The sequence below is a fragment of the Zonotrichia leucophrys genome, chromosome 5, assembly GCF_028769735.1.
Source record: "Zonotrichia leucophrys gambelii isolate GWCS_2022_RI chromosome 5, RI_Zleu_2.0, whole genome shotgun sequence".
NCBI classification, from domain to species: domain Eukaryota; kingdom Metazoa; phylum Chordata; class Aves; order Passeriformes; family Passerellidae; genus Zonotrichia; species Zonotrichia leucophrys.
This window is the reverse complement of record NC_088175.1, coordinates 17,059,153-17,075,836: the sequence shown is the minus strand read 5'-3', so window position 1 is coordinate 17,075,836 and position 16,684 is coordinate 17,059,153. Positions and strand designations below refer to the sequence as shown.

The window sequence follows — 16,684 nt, the reverse complement described above, 5'->3', positions numbered from 1 at the left end:
CACCATCAACATCTGAGATATAGACCCAAACATTTTTTTGAACACCAGGAAAACATGACATCTAGCCTGCTTTGGAACAAATAGTAGCTCTTCCACGGCAACAGTTTAAATTATGTAGATCCTTCCCCCAGAAAAAAACCTACTATAATGAGATCTCCCTGAGAGCACTGCACTGATTAAGTAAAGGTTATCCTTCTACAGCCCATAGCTTTCCTCACACTGCATTGAAGAGCAGGCAGAGAGGATGACTGTGCTGGGGAGGGAACACAGAAGGCCTTGCTGCTCCCCAGAGCACTCTGCACTGCTGCAACGCTCTGGTGCTGCAAGGGTGAAAAGCAGTCCCTGGGGCTGCTCTTCTGCACTGCTTCCCCAAACCCTCCGTTGGCCCGAAGTCTACAAGTTGTATAGGGAATATTAAATCCACCTTTCTTCTCCTCCAACATAAAACAGTGTAGAAGAGTGTAAGAGCATCAAAAGTGCTTTATTCTTGATATGCCAACTTTGTTAATTGTTATTTTTAAATTTAAATGTAAATTTTTAAATCTTCATTCTGCCTTGCCTTTAATTGGATATATTTATGATAAAGACGAAGTTGCAGATGGATATAACAATATGAAAGATTTGTACTTTGAAAAGAATACATATCTAAAGTTGAAATTTAGAAGAAAAGGAGCCATTACTAAAGTACTTTCATTAGAGAAAAATCTTGTTAAGTCAACTTCTGGGTGAAATTCTATGATCTGTGACAGACTACAGGTGAGAGCACACGATCACACAATGTTTCCTGCTTTGATATTTATTAAAAGATATTAATTATTAACAAAATACATACGTGGAATGTCCTTTCAAAAAGATTTTGAGCTTTACTATTGTTTTAATGTCCAACAACACACGTTGTCTGGATGAATTAGTTCTTTTGTTGAAACTATGAAAACTTATGAGGCATCATTTAAACAATATTCTTCTATGTATGTATTAAAATTACAGAAGGAACAAAGATACATGTATTAAAATATCATAAAAATTAGACTGGTTCAATGAAGTGAGATGAATAAAGCTATTTATTTGTAAACTGAATACAATATAGCACTTGTTAAATTGTATTTTGTCTGTGATAGCAAAACAAAGCAGAGAGTATATGAAGAAAAAAGATTGAGTACATGGTGTTTTCAGACCTAACCTTTCCAGTTCAGACAGTGTAATATGAAACTACATTCTCCTGACCTGGCTATGCTTTACTTCCAAAGTTTGCCAAACATTTCTTTCTAGCGCTGTGTTAGTACAAAAGATTCTTTGTCCCACATGCATTTATGAAGTCTATGCATCAACACCTTTATTAATTGTTCAGTAAGCACACATTATTTAACCACCTAATTAGATAAAAACTTGCCTTTGTCACTCATAAGCCATGAAAGATGATTTCTGCATCTTCTCCTGAAAGAAGATATTCAACACCTTTTTTTAGTAAGTGTTGAAATACCTACACTGAATAAACATGCAGTCATACTTCACTCACATTCTTTTCACTCTTTTCCTGTTGTATGACCAGAATAAACAGGGAAGTGAACAAAAAGTTAATTCTTATTTGTCAAAACACTCACCTTTAGCATAAACAAATCAACCACTGTATAACACAAGGAAAAAGGAAAGCATCCTGTTGCCACTGACTGTAATCACTGAACTCACACAGTAAATGAGACCTTGGGTCAGTGAAGAATCAAATAAAATGAAAAGAGAGATAAGGGGCAACGACAGAAATATTATTTAAACTACAAAAACAGCGTATTTGGAGGAGGAAGAATTTAGATATATTCAAGATAAACCTAAGGTTTAAGTAAACTTAATTCAGGGACAATTTGGGTGGCAACATTTAATTTCTTTAGAACAGAGGTTTACCTTAACTATCCAAGAAAACTTCTCTATTAAACAGTAATAACAGTATTTCAGTTATCCTACCTGCTGCCCCTTGGAGGAAGGCCTGGTATCACATGTTCCAAAGCTGTTCTGAATCACCTGAACTGAACAGCAGGCTGTCTGTCCCAAACACAGGCCACTTGCTCTCTGGTGAGCTGTTTTCACTGAGCACCCACACATACTCCATAGCCTGAGAAATCCAGCCTCTGGAGAGGACAGTAAGGGTTGTTTCTGGGTACAAGGCAACCCAGGACCATGCCTGTACAAATAAGATGATACAACAGCATTCTTAGCATGCTTTTCCTCACAACTCAAAACTCCAGAACAGTAAGGGATCCAAATCCAGACTCCAGAGATCACACATGTCACACTACAGCTTAGATGCAATCAGCATTAAGTGCTCAAAAACACATCCTAAGAGTCACTAGTGTTCTCTCACAGCATTTCAGATTGGTAGGACTGGAACCCAGCAGTGCCATATTTTTTCAAATGGCGGTGTCATTTCACACAACATCAGACATTTTTGTGTTGCATTTGGCAAGTTGTTTATGAGACTATGCTGAGATTAAAGGTCTTTCTCTTTTGCATTCAGGAATTTCTTAGATCTTGTTGACCTCTTTAATCAGCATATTTCAGGTTCTTTAACAAGACCATCAAAACAATGAGAGTGTTTCTTTCCATTTCTATTTAAGGAATTAATTTTGTATTTGCTCAGGTCTTCCACACACACAGCCTTTTCAGTTTTCTCTAAGGAAATGGCTTTCATGTCCAAATGCAAAATATTCTGACAGATTTCTGGGTGCTGGTAGCATTTATGGAGCTCTCAGAACAAGAATAGCTACTCTAGTTTTTTCATCGAACCAGGGACTGACTCACTTCTTCCTATTTATTTGCCCTTGGTTTACATGCAGTCCATGTAAACCAAATCCATGTATTTTATACTTCCTAGCCATGTAAAAGTTGGTTGGTTTTTTTGTTTTCACTCATAACAGGAAAAAGTGATTCCTCCCCTGTACTTGGCACTGATGAAACCATACCTTGAATTCTGTGTCCAACTTTATGTCCCTCCCTTCAGGAAAAGACACTGAGGTGCTAGAGTGAGTCAGGAGAAGGGTGATGAAGGTGGTGAAGGATCTAGAGCACAAGTTCTGTGAGGAGCAGAAGGGGGTGTTCAGCCCAGAAAAAAGGAGACTCGGGGGTGACCCTATCACTGTCACAAGGAGGCTGACAGGAGGCCGTGGCCACACAGGGCTTGGCCTCCTCTCCCAGCAACCAGAGACAGGACAAGAGGACAGTCTCAAGCTGTGCCAGAGGTTCAGGTTGGAGATGAAAAGGAATTCCTTCACAAAAAGGATTATTAGACATTGAAACAGGATGCCCAAGGAGGTGATGGAGTCACCGTACCTGAAAGAATCTAAGATTGGATGCAGCACTTGTCTAGTTGACATGGTGGTGTTAGATCATAGGTTGGACTCGATGACCCAAGGTCTTTTCCAACCTAATTGATTCTGTGATTCCTTTTTTTTTTTCCCTGTTTTCCCTCACTGAGACAAGTTTGAGACTTCTTTGATGCTGTTTTCTTCATATTTCCTCTCTCTTTCATGGGCTGAGAGAGGCTGCACAAACACCTAACCTTCTGTGTGGGCAAGAATCGTACTTTTTTGTACAGCATTCGGGAGGCGTAGCGCCGTCCCGAATTCCGGGCTCCGCTCAGCCTGCCCGGCTCCCTCACGGCCACGGCACGGAGCCGCCTCTCACGGCACGGAGCCGCCTCAAGGCCGCGGCACGGAGCCGCCTCTCGCGGCACGAAGCCACCCCACAGCCCACACTCCGGCCGGCCGCTCTGCGCATGCGCGCTCGGGGCGCGGCGGCCGCGCTCCCCCTCGGTGGCCGTGAGGGCGGGGCGTGCCCGGAGCGGGTGCGGCGCATGCGCGGCGCGGCTGAGCTGTGGCGGCCCCGCGCCCAGGTGAGGGGCGGCCCGGCCCGGCCCGGCGGGAAGCGGCGGCCGCGGCCGTGGCCGTGAGCGAGCGGCGGCTTGGGCCCCGGCGCCCCGGGACTGTGCTGTACCTGGTGCGCCTCGCCGTGTGGCGGGGCGGTGGCTCGGAACCGGCAGCCGAGTGGCTCGGCCCGACTGCGCGGGCTCTCCTCGTGCCGCCGGAGTGTGGCGTGCGGGCCCGGGAGGCGGCTGGGTGGGAGCAGCGGCACGGACTGCCCCGGACGGTGGGGTGGGCGCCCGGTTCTAAAGGGGGTGCGCGGCGGAGGTCCTGCCCGCCGGGCCCGGGTGGCTGCTCGGCCCGGACAGGAGCAGGAGGTTTCTCACGCCCGTGCCTCGGGGGAGTGGCACTTCTGGTTTGTTTATTTTCGGTTGTGGTTGTGGTGTTTTGCCTTTTTCTCTGAGGGAAGGTGGTGTGTCAGCCCTTCCCAGAGCTTCACTTAATGCAAAGCTGGCAGATGAGGTGTTCTTACTTTGTTTTTAGTTCTCTTTCTTGTTTTGGTTTGAGGTGGCCTTGGTTTTTTTGGGTTTTATTTTAGATTAGCATTTCTGCTTATCACTTTCTTAAAAAATACATTTGTTTTGGAAAGGGTTAAGTGATGAAAGCGTGGGTCAGGTCTTAAACCACTTCTTCCATTGCAAGGATAGCATCTAGGTTGTGCTTGTGTAACCATGTTTGTTCCGTACCTGTTAGCAGGCAGGCAGGTGTGACTGAAGATGGAAAGTAAAAGTGGTGCAAGTGGCTACTTGAGGAACTTTTCTTCTGCTGACCATAATTCCATCATTCCTGCAATAGACAGTCATATTCCCATTTCAGAACTCAGTGCTGGTGCTAAGACTTGGTATTTTGGAGCACGCTTCATAGCAAAGTAGGCAGGGCCTGAAGAAGAAACTTGGATTTTGGTGTAGATTATTTCAGAATGTCTGTTACAATGTCATTTGAAGCAGCTTGTACAGCATACTGTTGCTGATGGACTGCTGGCCTGACTATGATGTAGACTCCTGAGTTCCTGTTTTTATAATTTAAATATAAAACTTAACATTGAGTCATAACTTCAGTGGGTTACTTTATAGGAAAATAATTTCTGCAAATAATAGTAGAAATTATTTCTGCACTTAAGTCTGTCAGTTTTCCGTTAGCCAGTTTCTCAATTACCTTCTTTAAGAGAAGCAGAAACTTAGTCTTACTGGATGATGCCTACCTTCAGAAAGCAGCTGAAGGTTGTAAGAAGTATGTAATGTGGGAGGCCATAATGTTACTACATTTTTCTGATGTTCATAGCTTTTAGTTTTGGCCTTTCAGTGTTTTCATTCTGGGTGTGGGCATTTCTAAGGCTCTGTCTCCCCTAGGAGTGTATTGCAGTATGTGTTGCTCTTTTAGCAGCAGATTTCTTTAGCCCCCAGTGTGTTCACTGGTCACTCATTCTTTTCTCTGATGACTTACTCTACTCTTGAGAATGAAACAAACTGTGTTAGCAAAACCACAGCTTTGCAGGTTCAGCTGTGTTTATTGTAAGAGCTTCACCCAGCACAACTGTCTTGTTTTGCAATTCAGCCCTTGGGACAACAAAGCTTTCGTAAGATAAATAATGCCCTGAGTAATTCCCGTTCTTGAAATAAATGTTGTTTATGAATAGCCTTTAATTTTTAGTTTGTTTTACCTTTGTGGGGTGGAAAGACATGTCCAGTACATTAGCTTTTGATCTGAATTTCATTCTTTCAGCCTTTTGAGATATTTCTTAAAGTCTGCAGTTAGATCACTGGCAGTATAAAGGGAGATATGCAGCTATTGTTATCTTATAGTGATGGAGCTTTCTTTAGATTCAGATAAAGTCCTTTCTTTGTCCTTAACTGTTTTTGTAGTTCCTCAATGGAAAAGGTGTTAAAAACTGCCCATGGCACCATGGAAACACTCAGACAAAGCAGTCATCTACTGACACTGGTGAGGAATTGCTGGGCAGAGTGAGGGAAATGAAGAGCTCCAACCATCGCTCCAGTATGGCAGCAGCAGAATCTGACAAAGACTCCGGATATTCAGGTTTAGAAGAACACTATGTTACCTTTTTTGTGTGTTACCATGCTGAGGCTGTGCTTTAATTGGTGATGTTTAACAAATCTGAATAACCCCTTCCAGTTTGTGTCTCATTACCTTGGAGGGCCTTCCTATGCAAGATAGGTTTCACCTGCAATCATCTTACCACCAAAGTTTTATGAAGTGGAACATTACCAATTTACAGAGTTCATCTTGTGAATTTGAATGACATGGGAATTTAGAATTAATGAAATAATTTCAGACTCTAGAGTCTAGAAGTGAAGATGTCAAAATTACTTTTTCTTGCAGCGATGAATGAATTGTTGGATTATGCTGCCCAGTGTTTCTTATGATCTGACCATATTGTCAATAGAGCCTGATAAACCAGAGGGTAATGGTTATAACATCAGTAAGGTCATAGACATGATGTGCCATTTTAGTACTCAACAAAACTGTGCAAAAATGACATTTAAACAAGAAAAAAAAGTACTTTCTATGAAAGTTACCTGCTTCACTGGGTTTTAGATAAAATTTCAAGACACCAAATGCCGGCATCGCAAACTGTGGATGTGGCAGTGCTGGAGCCTGGAGTGCTTTCCTGTATCAGTTTTTAGACTAATGCAACCTTCATGATACTATGCAGTCCCTTGGAGACTAGGTACAAAAGAGCAGAACGTAATAGATTTTTGGGGTAGAAAATGTCTGTATAAGAACTGACCTGAAATACAAAGCCTTTTATTAGAGGCTGTCTGACAGCTGTCATAGCAACCTTAATTCTGTTGATATTACAGAACTAAACTTTATTGTTCTTTATGGCAACTTGGTTGAAGGAGGCAGAATATTAGAACTGAAAGGCATGTAAGCATGTTGCATGTGGAACAACTAACAGCTGAATTGTGCCTCTGGCAGATGGAAGTTCAGAATGCCCAAGTGCTATGGAGCACACGGACTCGGAGGATGTGCTGAATGCGCTGTGTTGGAACGCAGAGGATGGACCTTGGCAATGCCCGAGGACCACAAGCAGCTCCTTTCCTGCCCTATCTCCTATGGTTGTTATGAAAAATGTGTTGGTTAAGCAGGTAGGGAAGACATGTCTTGAAAAATATTGCATGTTCTTAATTTTTTCCTTTCAAGAAAGATTTTGTAATGTTGTTGCAGTCCAGGAAAAAAATTGGTAATTTAAGAAGTTCTAGTATGATTGTCTGTTCTTTTGAGAGGCAGCTGGAATCACTGAAATGAAATGTGAAATAGAGAAACTCTGCTCAGTCTCCTAAACCTCTTTGTTTCAAAGGAATCCCACCAAAACACATTTTCAAGAATGTTATGTGACTAGCACCAAAGATTGAACAGAAAAGGGTGATTTGCTTTTGAAAGCTGCTGTTGTTTGTTATTCAAAAAAGATGATGAAGTAAGATGATAGGTTTGTTTCCTCATTCTTAGATTCTAGAAGTGCTTCAATGGAAAACACAAATCCAGATGTTATAAATGAAAAAGTTAAATCCTTATCTGAAGTTAGCTGTGGTAATTCTGCTTTAATAGTTGTTTCACTTAATTGCATATGATGGCTCACATTGCACCAATTACAGCCCCTATTTATGTTCTTCAGTATTTTTGTGATGTTTAGTTCCTCCAGCACATCTGTGAGACCCCTGTGTAACTTTAACATTTTAACAGAAGGTATGAGAGGTACAGTCATATTATTAGACCTCGTGCTCTGTGCCCACTAATTTTTGGAGCAGAGCAAAAGTTCTTCAATGTTTTTTATTGGAGTACTTCTGAGAATACTCTGGGAAGGGGAAAAAAGAATATAAATCCTGATTCTTTTTCTACTGAACCTGTTATGACAACAAGCAAGACCTAATATTCCCTGCTAGTATTTAACAGATTATGCAGTTATGGGGGAGGTGATTCTGCTTTCTGAGCATCGTGCTTTATCTTGACAAGAAACAATTTTATTTTATAGTCACATTCCTAGATGTGTGGACAAATTACTGTGTAAACAAATGCTGAAGTTTTTATATGTAAAGTCAGGAACTGCCAAGCTTCACCAAAGGCTGATAGCCTTTGGCCCAGAGCACAGAAATTAAAACATTACCTGCACTGATTCCAGTGTTAAACTCCAAGTTGTGTTGCAAATAAGAAAAAGCAGCTGCTAATAAAAAGTAACTTATATAGAGAGAGATATAAAAAAAATACAACTACATTTATATAAAAAACCCTGGTAATATAGGAGAAAGGAAATTTGGCAAGGAAGGCTTGGAGATGGATAAAATGTCGTCACTTGGTTCTCTTGAGCAGTGCATTGTGATATCTAACTACATATGATTAAAGACAGTAATGTCAAATTGAAAAACGTTAACTACAATAAAGGAAAGCAACAAGTCTAGGTCAGAATAATAATGAAATGTCTTTCTGCCTTTTTTCATTAGGCCTAGTTAGTTCAGATGGTCATCTTTTTTAAGTGGTCTTTTCAACACAGCACTCAGTTGGGCTTGCTGGACCAAAAAAAAAAAAATAGCAGCATCCAGTTACTGCTGTTTATTTCTTCCACTTCAGTTTCCATCAGCATCATCCTTCTATCTTGGAACCACTGTGATCCTCTACAGTGGTTGTTACCTGCTGGCCCAATTTCACAATGTAACCAGCTAACAGTAATGATGCTAAAAAAAAAAAATAAAGTCAGGTGGTGATTAATGCCAGTGCTGATTGTGGTAAGGTTTCTGTAAGCCTTGTAGAAGTCTTCAGTAAGTGGGATGGCTTTTTAGGCAAGTGACAGTGATACATCAAGAAGTTAGCTTTCATTAAAAAATGCAACAACACACACAATTTGCAGAGTTAGTAAAATCAAAGTGGCCTTCTCTACTGAAAATGAGAATTTGAGTAGGAGAACTAGAGCAGGGTGCTGTGTGAGAAGGAAAAGAAAAAAGAACAGAGATAGGAAGAAACCCAAGAGCAAGATAAGCAGTTACCACAGCTCTTTTGGCCTCAATGAACAGGGGGCTCTGCCGTGCTAGGTGCTGTTCAGCAGTGCAGTTAATGGCAACTTCTGGCTCCAGACCCTTGCTTCTTAAGGCTACCTGTTCTGTCCTGTGTTTGTATAGCTACAGTATTTATATGCTTCCTCACTCCTTACATCTCCAGATATTTTTCTTTTGAATGTTCTTTCTTCTGTGTTAAGGTAGTAATATTTATTTTTACAGGTAGCTGTTCTGTACCCCTATTGCATAAGCATCTTGCCCACTGAACCAAAGAAACATTGTGTCAGAGTAGGTAATTGAATCTTATCTCCAAGTCTCAGTGTCCTAATCAGTGGGTAATACCTGCTTTTGGTAAGTTCCAAGTCCTTTACTGGGGGAATGGACTTTAGCAAAGCATGTTAGTGTTTGCCAGTTTAAAACTTATGAGACTGGTGGAAAGGATATGGATTTCAGATTACTTAATATAGACTAAAAATAATAATATATATTTGTGGTAGCTAAAAACTGTGCCTTCAGAGCAGGCCTACCAGTTATGTTCCAAGTTGTAAGGAATTGGAAAAGCAGCTGACAATATATTAGTATAATTGTAGCAGTGATGGCTTAAATAGATCAAGAAGTGAGATTTTGCTTTAGACAGAAATAGTGTCTCTTACTGGACCATTTGATGTCTTTGGAGAAAAGCAGACATGTTTTTGGCCAGAAGATCTTATGAAGATCTGTAGTAAGGTGTTGGAGGAAAAAGAGGTAATGTCTTGTAAAAATTGATGTTTTCCCCTATATTCCAGAGTATGGCTCGTGGGAGGGAATAAAGCCTTGGGCATTGTTCTTGAAATGAAATGCTTTTAAGATTTATCAGTGCACACTGTTTCCCCAGAGGTATATGAAGTTAAACTCCTCTGGGCTTACTGCAGGCTTTTCTCCTTGCATTGCTTGATATTCAGCCTTTTTTTTTTCTGTTATATAGTTTTAAATTTACTGAAATTGTACTTCCAATTACAAGGCTTCCTGAACAGCTGTTGTGTATCTTAAATAACCATTTCAAAATCTTGCTATAAGAGTAGGTTTGAAAAGATTTGAGTTGCTACCTTTCCAGAAAGAGGGAGCCTGATTTGTTCCTAAAAAGTCTATGCAATCTTTCCTTGGCTCTTAAGATATTTCATAACAGAAAGCTTAATTATTTTTCAGTTTTTCCTGTGCAGTTGTAATTTGACCCTAAGTCTGGGTCGAACTTTTAACGAACATTTTACAATATAAGCTTGCACTGTAATCCTCACTTAGGAAAGCATATATAAATTCAGATTGAATTGTTTTTACATACATCTGCTGTTGCATGGTAAAAGGATTATGGGTTACAGCTTTATTTCCAGCATTACACTCCACTGTCAGAAAAAGAGAAGGATGAGTTTGATAGAAAACTCTTCACACATTATTTGGACAGTATATATCAAATGTAGAAAAATGGCACAGTCCACCTGTTTTGTTTAAATTTGTTTTTATCATCTTCTACGACACTTCTGTAAGACTTGTGGTTTTTTCCCTGTTTGTGCTTCCCAGGGCAGTTCATCACAGCTCCAGTCTTGGACTGTGCAGCCATCCTTTGAAGTGATTCCAGCTCAGCCACAGCTAGTGTTTCTTCGTCCATCAATCCCACCTCCCATTAGTCCTCACCCTGTTGGGAAAAAGAGAAATGACTCCACTAATTACCTACCCATCCTGAATTCTTATCCCAAAATAGCACCACAGCCCTGCAAAAGAGATCACTCCTTTGATCTAGAAGAATGTCAGGAAACCACTTGCCATAAACGACTCTGCACAGAAGCACCCAAGATGGAGGCTTCTCCTGGACTGATGAGCACAGGCTTGCCTACTAGTTCTTTTTCCCACCTACCAGTTAGCTTTAAGACCCCTCAGGATTCTAGCCAGCAAAGTTCTTCAGCACTGGTGACAAGTGGAAAACTGTCAGCTCTTCCTGGTTTTCATCGTGTTTCCAGCGATGCTCAGAAGGTGCCAGGTTTGACTCCCCTTTTGCCTTTTGGAGCTCTGCAGGCAGCAAAGTGCACCCTTCCCGAGGGCGAGAGTGCGTCACAGGCTGCGGTGCCTGCTGCAGTGTGGAGCCCTCCGTTGGTACCAGAGGAGATTTGCAGCACCCCCGAGCTGCTCTTGCAGCAGCAAAGCAAGTGCAGGCGCTTTCAGAACACGCTGGTGGTGCTGCGCAGGTCGGGACTGCTGGAGATCACCCTAAAAACCAAGGAGCTCATTCATCAGAACCAGGTGACGCAGGCTGAGCTGGACCAGCTGAAGCACCAAACACAGCTTTTCATAGAGGCAATAAAGAACAATGCTCCACAGTCATGGGCAGAGCTAGAAGCATCCCTAACAGGATCTGATAAAGCTGATAGCAACCTCGAAGACCCCACTTATCCCAACATGTAGTAAAAATGTGCATAGCTGTTGGTCAAGCTATTTCTGTGCCTCCTTTTTCCTGTCTCAGACTTCTACTTGAGCATTTTTTTAGTCCAAGATTTGTAGCGTTGCATTGCCATTAACAATTTGTCTTCAGAGCCGGCTGTGGGACTGGAATAGCATGGTGGGTTCCAGGCAGAATGGGTACTTAGTACTGTAACGTGACCTTGAATTTCATGCTCACTCTGTGTGATTCGTTGGTCTGAAGAAGTTTGTATGTGTTCTGCTGGCATGTTTCCATTCTTGAAGTGAAGACAGTTGTTTGCAGTATTCTGCAACCATCTTCTTATTCCCATTTCAGATAGTTGTTTCTGAGAGTGCAGCAGCAGAACAGGCCCCACTGTTGGGCCATCATCACTTCCAAGTAGGTGAAGGGAGTTGGTGTGAGGTGAAAGAAGTCCTTCTCCCATCCCCTTCCTTATTTTTCTTATTTAGAGAAATGGAATAGAGAGGAGAATTTGAAGTTCAGAATATGTATTTTTAGGAAGCGGTTGCCCTAGAAAACAAGATGATGGGCTCAGGGTACGTAGAGATGAAAGGGAGGCAGAAAAAATGAAGTCCTATTGTAGCTGTTTGAGACAAGGAAAAATGAGTCCACCAGTGACTTTCTCCATTCTATATCCACTGCTTTAATAGAGTATAAAGGAATGAAAAACTTGCTTTGCAGGGCAGTACCCTTTGACTTAGGGAGACTTAGCTGGTGGAAATCTCTCATAGTCCTTATAGTACCACATGGACTTTTTCTCTGACAGTATGGAGGGTGGGCTGAAGTGGGTGTGCTTACAGCTAATGGGCCTTTCTGCTGGTGTAATTTGTATAAATATATGTTCAATAAATCTGTGAATAAAGTTCAGCAGCTGGTTAGAAATCTCCTACTGGGCATCAGTCCAGACTTAAATAGTATTTACTGAACTAGAAAAATCCACTCTGGAACTCATACTTAAATCTGGGGCTCCTTAGGAAGCATATCCCTGGATAATGGGAAACCTTAACTCAACATCTATAAAAAAATAAGGATGTTAGAGGTTTCTGGTGATAAATGTGTCATCAGGTACCATTCTGTTCCGTTTTCTTAGCTGCCTTTATTCCTGGGAGCCCTGATAAAGCTTTAAAACAATAAGGGCTTTCCTTTCTTGGCTGCAATGTAATAAAATAGGTTAGCTTGGAAATGCATTTGGAAAATTAGTTGACTACATCAGGACCAGGATAAGTCCAGATTCTGGGCAGGATCTGAAAGTGGTCCAGTAAATTTGAACAGAAGTGTTAGCCTCTGAATGGAAACTGTAAGCAGTGAATTCACAGTTTCTTTTGATCCTCAAAGCAGCAAGATTTGGTGTTAAGAAGTTAGCTGAAACAGTCTTGGTCTAATCAATCAAATGGCCTGCTGCAACTTCAGCTATTGCTGAAAACTTACAAATGGGGTAGCTTGATGTGTCAGAAAGACTGGTTTTTGTATTAAGTTTTAATAAATGTTGATATTTTTGATTACTTTTACTATATCTTTTTGAAATTCTACTGTTCTAGTTGGAATGCAGGTATTTTCTGTACTTTCAAAGCCCGTTGCTAGCTCTGAATACAGTAGCCTAACACCTCTGTTATAGAACATGACCTTTTTGCTAAAACTTTACAGAAGTTGACTGTGAAATATGAATTAAATAAAGTATGTACTTGAAAAAGTTTATGGATTATTTAGTGCTGTTGAACTGCAAAGTCCCTGGTTCCAAAGCGTGCTTTAAATACAGCTCCACATCAGCATGTTGCCCATGTGGGAAAGTGCAGATACAAAAGTGATACTATGATGTATCTCCTTGAAGTGAGTCATGTGAGCTTTAACAGTATCTATGAATTAAAGGGTCTCTGGGAGGAGCATGCATAGAAATGGGCTGTACAGAACTCTAAAAATACATTGTCGTGGGTGACCACTGCCATAGATCTGTCATGAACAACCTGGGAGGATTTTTCCATCTCTGAGCTGTTGTCTCCATGATGACTGTACATTATGCTCACCGTCTGTGCAGGGTGAACTCCTACGCTGTGTCTTAATCCTGTCAGCTGGGTATGCAGAACTTTGAAATTGTGAAGTAAGAATCTTGGCTACTGGAAGAATTACTGGAGTAAAAAATGTTACTCTCTTCTCTTGAAGAACATTCTCCAACTAAATCTGTATACCACCAAAACACATTTCTTCAAAATGTGGCCATCTTTATGTGGGTTTTTTTTTGGTTTTTTTTGTTCAAACGTGACTTGCAGGGAGAACTAGGTAGTCATGCTCAAAACATCCAGCAGCCTTATGGCATGAGATCTTCTCCTAAGATACAAGAGGTTCTGTTCAAAGCTTGACACCAGACAAGACAACGTGAATCTCATGGCCTTATATGCAAAAAGGAGTGCCATCTATTGGAATAATTTTATTTCCTGAGACTAGAAACTCAGTCTTTGCAAATTTTATGTTCACAAAAGTATGGATCAATTCAAGCAGGAAATTCTCAGGTTTCTGCCTCTTCTGACTACCTTTTCCTTTACATGATTAAGTTTATCTGCAGCGTGTCGGGCATCTTCACCTTTGTTTCACCTAGGCCAAAAACGTGAATTCTTTCAGGTGCACTGCATCTGTCTTATTTTTCTTTCTCATGATAAAAACAGTCTGAAAGAAACAGTACCCCTGTAGGCTTGGGCTGAGCAATCTCCTGGCATGCAAAATTTCTGGCATCCACTAGATTGAACATAGCATGCTGTTCCTGCTTTCATTTTCATAATTTCTAGTACAAAAATGTAGGGTCCCTCCCTATCTACACAATTTTACACCCTTGCTGTACCTAGGTGATTCTTCTTTCAGGTTGTGGTGTAATGCAGCCATATAGTCCCAACTGTATTGCCTGGTCTTATGTGTCCAAAATGCTCATGCCTGCTTCTCTTCCCTTTTTAAATCTACCTCCTTTGAGGTACTTGCGTGAGAAAAATTCAACAGTTCCAGTGTAATCTGATTCAGAAGGCAGAAGGAAACACCATGTGTTCAGTCTGCTCTCTTGCTGAGCAGTTTCCAAGACTTCCTCAAATTCTTGTTTGAACTAAAGCTGTTCTTAGAAGAAGTATCCTGCATTGATTTGAAAGCTCCTACAATTAAGAATCCACCCAAATTGTTTAAAGTATAATTACTTACTATTAAACACATGCCTCTTACATTGAGCCTGAATTTGTCATCTTTCCATATCCAGCTGTCAGATCTTTTGTCTTTTGTCTGCCAAACTGAAGTGCATGGAGTGACATTGCTGTTTTCACTGTAGGCAATTTCAAACTGAACAAGTCACTCTTCAGCTTTCTTTTTAAAAGTAAGTAAATAGACTCAAGTCTTCTGGATCCTGTGTTGGTGGCACTCTCCTTTGGATCCTTTACAATAATTTAAGTGCATTTTTAATTGGAGCACTAATAGCAAAGCAGGACTGCTAAAAGAATTGTATAGTATCAACTCTATCTACTGCTCCTCTACCTCATTTTTATAACAGTCTTGGCTGTTATAAAGACATCTTTATATCTTTATAAAGATATATAAATATCTTTATATATAACTTTATATCAGATATATATATCTGATATAAAGTTATATCAGATTTGATATATAAATAGTCCCTGTGCCTATTGCTCCTGTGGTTGGTGAACCCCTGTGTGTTTCTACATTCCTTTGAATGCAGTTTGCAGCCAGGAAACAAAGCAAGCTGGTTTGTAGGAAGTGGCCAGTTGTATTCATTAGTTTTCTCTGCTTCTCTCCTTTGAAACTTTTTCATCTTTAGATGAGATTTGAAAGGTAATTTTATCTTGTATTTCTATTCCTGAAAACAATGTTAAATAACGTTATAGTAAAGAAGGAATTTTTAAAATAAGAACAGACAGTTGTGCTTAATGGATGTCTGTATACAATTCAGAAACCATGGTTGCAACGTATTTCATCCCAGACAGTTAATTTTGTATAAATCTGGCTTCAGTCTGTCATGTGGCACACTTTTAAATGCCAATCAGTAATAGAAATACTATGTGTGTTGGCTTTGTTTTCAACCAATTTTGAATTTTAGCTGATCAATATAAGGAGTCAATTTTATCTGACCAGCCCTATTTCTTGTAAGCTTTATTAATTTCAATTAGTTTTGCTTTCTGTGTTCTGGAATGATCGAAAATTATGGGTTATTCCATTATTTTCTTTCCGTTTCCTGCTATGTCAATTTAAATTAGTCTACCTACTTACTGAAAAGCTGATGCTGTATTAGTTTCTTCCCCACCTCAGTCCGCTGAAATCTTTCCTAGAAGTGGGAAATTCATTTAAATAGTATTGGTGGTCCAGACAGCTTCTTAATCAGCTCTGTCAAATTTTCAGTCACAACTTATTCAGACTTGCTTAATTTAAAATGCGTAATAACTGTTGTTTGAAATGTTGTGAATTACTTTTTGAAGTTAAAATCAAGCTACTCTTATGATCTGAGGGGAATAATACATCTTTTTTCTAATTGCTCAACAGGAATTTTTGTGAAATGCTTTTGCCATTGTGCACTGCAGCGTTATAATTTTTATCTTGAATTGAAGCCCTGCCAGCAAAGATTTCTTCTGCATCTCATACATTTTAAGAAATGGAGGAAATGGACTTTCCAGGGCCAAAAGGGGAGTTTCATCAAATTCTTAATTGTTTTCTTCATGTTCTAATTGTGATTAAATTAATTTAGTTAATGGGAACTGAAATGCTTCTTTACCATGCTCACTTAACACAATCTTACTGTTTTTCCATACAGTAGTATGGATTTTTTTTAGGCCACGTACTTAGGCCAGGACTAAGAAATCCAGTAACAGACAGGCAACCAATCATTAGTGGTTTTTAACAAATAGGACTGCTTGAAAAATCTGTATGTTTTCAGTGAAAAACTCAGGTGTTTTTTTTTTTTTTTATGAAAAATCTTTTGGCTTAAAGCTTAATTGTTTTCAGTGTTAGCATTCATTTTTCACTGAATCTCAAGCACTATGGAAGTAAGTCTGGACTGTGGGAAAGGGGGAAGATGTTATTTCTCTAAAGAAATGAGGTAAACCTTCATTTCCTTCACCTGCACTGTTTTGGGTTGTACAAGAAACAGGACCCCAGCTTTGATGAGTGGTTCCACCACCTCAGGCTGATGATGCAGAAGCCAACATAGCCAATCAAAACTGCTCAGTTGTTTGCAATGGCAGAGGAGACTAATAGATCTCAAGTAAGTGGGGATAAAACAGCCTCTCCTGAGAAGATTGCTGGCTTAGTCAGTACAAATACCATTTTTTCACCTTAAAAAA

At 40.3% G+C, this 16,684-nt stretch overlaps 1 protein-coding gene across 3 annotated transcripts; it reads left to right on the top strand.

Moving 5' to 3' along the window:
* Window positions 1-3,757: 3,757 nt before the first annotated feature.
* CIPC (CLOCK interacting pacemaker) lies at window positions 3,758-13,059 on the top strand. 3 transcript variants are annotated; one of them, XM_064714383.1, is made up of 4 exons: window positions 3,758-3,880; window positions 5,771-5,945; window positions 6,849-7,018; window positions 10,472-13,059. In XM_064714383.1, the coding sequence occupies exons 1-4, from the start codon at window positions 3,764-3,766 to the stop codon at window positions 11,348-11,350; spliced, it is 1,341 nt and encodes a 446-aa protein (XP_064570453.1). In that variant the 5' UTR covers window positions 3,758-3,763; the 3' UTR covers window positions 11,351-13,059. The 3 variants fall into 3 exon arrangements, with proteins under 3 accessions (XP_064570453.1, XP_064570456.1, XP_064570455.1); XM_064714386.1 differs by lacking the exon at window positions 3,758-3,880 and adding an exon at window positions 3,898-3,984; XM_064714385.1 differs by lacking the exon at window positions 3,758-3,880 and adding an exon at window positions 4,050-4,263.
* Window positions 13,060-16,684: the final 3,625 nt, after the last annotated feature.